The sequence below is a fragment of the Pygoscelis adeliae genome, unplaced genomic scaffold, assembly GCF_000699105.1.
Source record: "Pygoscelis adeliae isolate BGI_AS28 unplaced genomic scaffold, ASM69910v1 Scaffold270, whole genome shotgun sequence".
In the NCBI taxonomy this organism is placed as follows: domain Eukaryota; kingdom Metazoa; phylum Chordata; class Aves; order Sphenisciformes; family Spheniscidae; genus Pygoscelis; species Pygoscelis adeliae.
In genome coordinates, this window is record NW_008823916.1 from 2953797 (window position 1) to 2955934 (window position 2138).

The 2138-nt window shown below is 49.7% G+C and overlaps 1 protein-coding gene across 1 annotated transcript in view; it reads left to right on the plus strand.

The window, feature by feature from the left end:
* Positions 1 to 2138, plus strand: part of FAM102A (family with sequence similarity 102, member A) — a 33844-nt gene that overhangs the window by 20299 nt on the left and 11407 nt on the right. The window contains exons 2-3 of the mRNA XM_009319402.1: positions 977 to 1097; positions 1424 to 1453. Coding sequence (XP_009317677.1) covers positions 977 to 1097; positions 1424 to 1453 — 151 coding nt within the window. The remainder of the gene's footprint in view (positions 1 to 976; positions 1098 to 1423; positions 1454 to 2138) is intronic.

The following is a 2138-nucleotide window of genomic DNA, read 5'->3' on the forward strand; positions in this document are numbered from 1 at the left end:
CCCCGCCCTCATTACTTTGAGAACTTAATTGGCTGAGGACCAAGCTCTGAGCCATAAATGGATCAGGTCCTGCAGAGGCTCAGTGGGGAAGCAGAGCCCCGTGGAAGGGCCTCCACACCTCGTTTCCGGCCTCCTTTGAACTGGCCTCCTTTGAAGGGTGAAATCCAGCTTCCCCTGAGGGCTCTGCAGAAGCCAAAGCTATACCTGAAGCGATTCCTGCACTCGGGAAGCTTTCTTCTCTTCTCTTCCTCCTGCGGCTCAGGCTATGCTGGAGCCATGCACTTCTCCACTTGCCGTGGAGATGCGAGTAGGCTGCTCAGAAGCTGTGCAAGGAAAACTGCCTCCTCCCTGGCTGAGGCTGCTTTACGGTCTGAAACGCGCACCCCCACACACCCCCCCATGATTTGAGGCACAGTGTTTGCTTGGCGTGGTCCCGTCTGCATGCACCCAGGAGCATTTCCACGTGCATTTTTGTCCTCCCTCGAGCTGGCCATCCTCACTGGCTTAGTCCCAGCATAAGAAGCAGGATTGGGAAGGACAAGCTGTCCAGGACACATAGCACATTTGTTGTACAGAGGCTGTACAAAACAGGCACATCGTAGGACGATAAGCTCACGAACCTTCAGCCCAATTCGGTTACACAGGCTGGCTCTGTCCGAGCCGGACGATGAATGAGCTAAACCGGCTAAGCAGGAAATGTCGGAGAGCTTGTGAGAGTTTTAAAGGCAAACTCGGCTGGTGAGTTGATTAGTCTTCCATGTAACCTAGGTGGATTTTACCTGTATTGCCTAGTGAAAAGCTTGATGTTAACGTAACACCTTTGTGTGGTGCAGTTTCAGGTGGTGTGGACCAAGCTGTGTTGTAGAGGATGTTTACAGGCCACATTGCCAATCATTAAAAACGGTACTTAATAGTTGGGATTGATTTGGCTTTGTACCTTTATTTGAAGACTGTATTTTTTTTTGCATTCTCATAGGGAGGAAGTTCAGGAAAACTGTGTCCGCTGGAAAAAGAAATTCACCTTTGTGTGTAAAATGAGTGCCAACCCAGCCACAGGACTCCTGGACCCCTGCATCTGCCGAGTATCTGTCCGTAAGGTCAGCATCTAGCTTCTGCTTCTGGCAGGTAGTACTACCAGTGTACTGGTGGTGGTTACTAGCTGCTTTTTTGGCAGCAAGAAGAATCACATGGACAGTGGTGGGAAGGAAAGATTGTTTGGGCCAGGATGTGACTCGAACAGAGCCATTCTCTCCAGCAAGGGTGCTTGACAGAGGGTGGGAGCAACCAGGGTGGTGGTAACCCTTGAGAGACAGAGGTTTGTGAAATCCTGAGAGCAAATTCCAGGACTGAGTAATGACTTTCCCCCTGTTTCCCCAGCACACAAAATAGCTGTTTTTCCTGTTTGTTTTGTCTCCCCTTACAGGAGCTGAAGGGCGGAAAAACCTACTCGAAGGTAAGAGCACAGAAAGGGCAAATGTGGCAGAGTGATGATGGTCTTGTCTTCTGCTAGTGCTTTACACCCATTAGAAACCAGTGACTGCTGCATGAAGCAATCTGGACAGATGGTCATTAGTTCCTATTTTAAGCCTGAGTTAAGTGATTTCCCGAAAAAATCAACTTGCTGGGACAGGATCCAGATTGCGCTGGATGTGGATCTGAGAAGGGGGTTGGGAAGATGATCTGCATGTCCTCAAACTTTGGGGAAGTTCTGAGTCAGATGTGAACTCTCTGGCTTCTGGCAACATCTCACTAATAAAGAAACACAGACTCCAGTTCTGTTCTCCAGAACACAGGAGCCAGCTGTGGATGGGGTAGGCACCTCGCTGCCTCGCGAGTGCAGGCAGAAACCTACAGCAGAAATCACCACCCTCCAAAGCACAAGAGACACTGAGGCAAGAAACAAAGTGATCAGCCGGGATGTTAGTTTTGGTTTGTTTCCCCCCGTTTTCCTGCCTGTGTGATGGGAGAGACAGTGGGCCACCCCCTTCTCCTCTTTGTGCTGGATCAAGAGACAATGTTGGCTTAGAAGTTGAGCTCGCGCAGAGCCCCAAAACATATTTGTTTGAAAATGAGTCACTGCTGCTAGTTGCTAATAAACAGATGTTCAGGTCACGCACGACCTTGTAAGAATTTCTTCC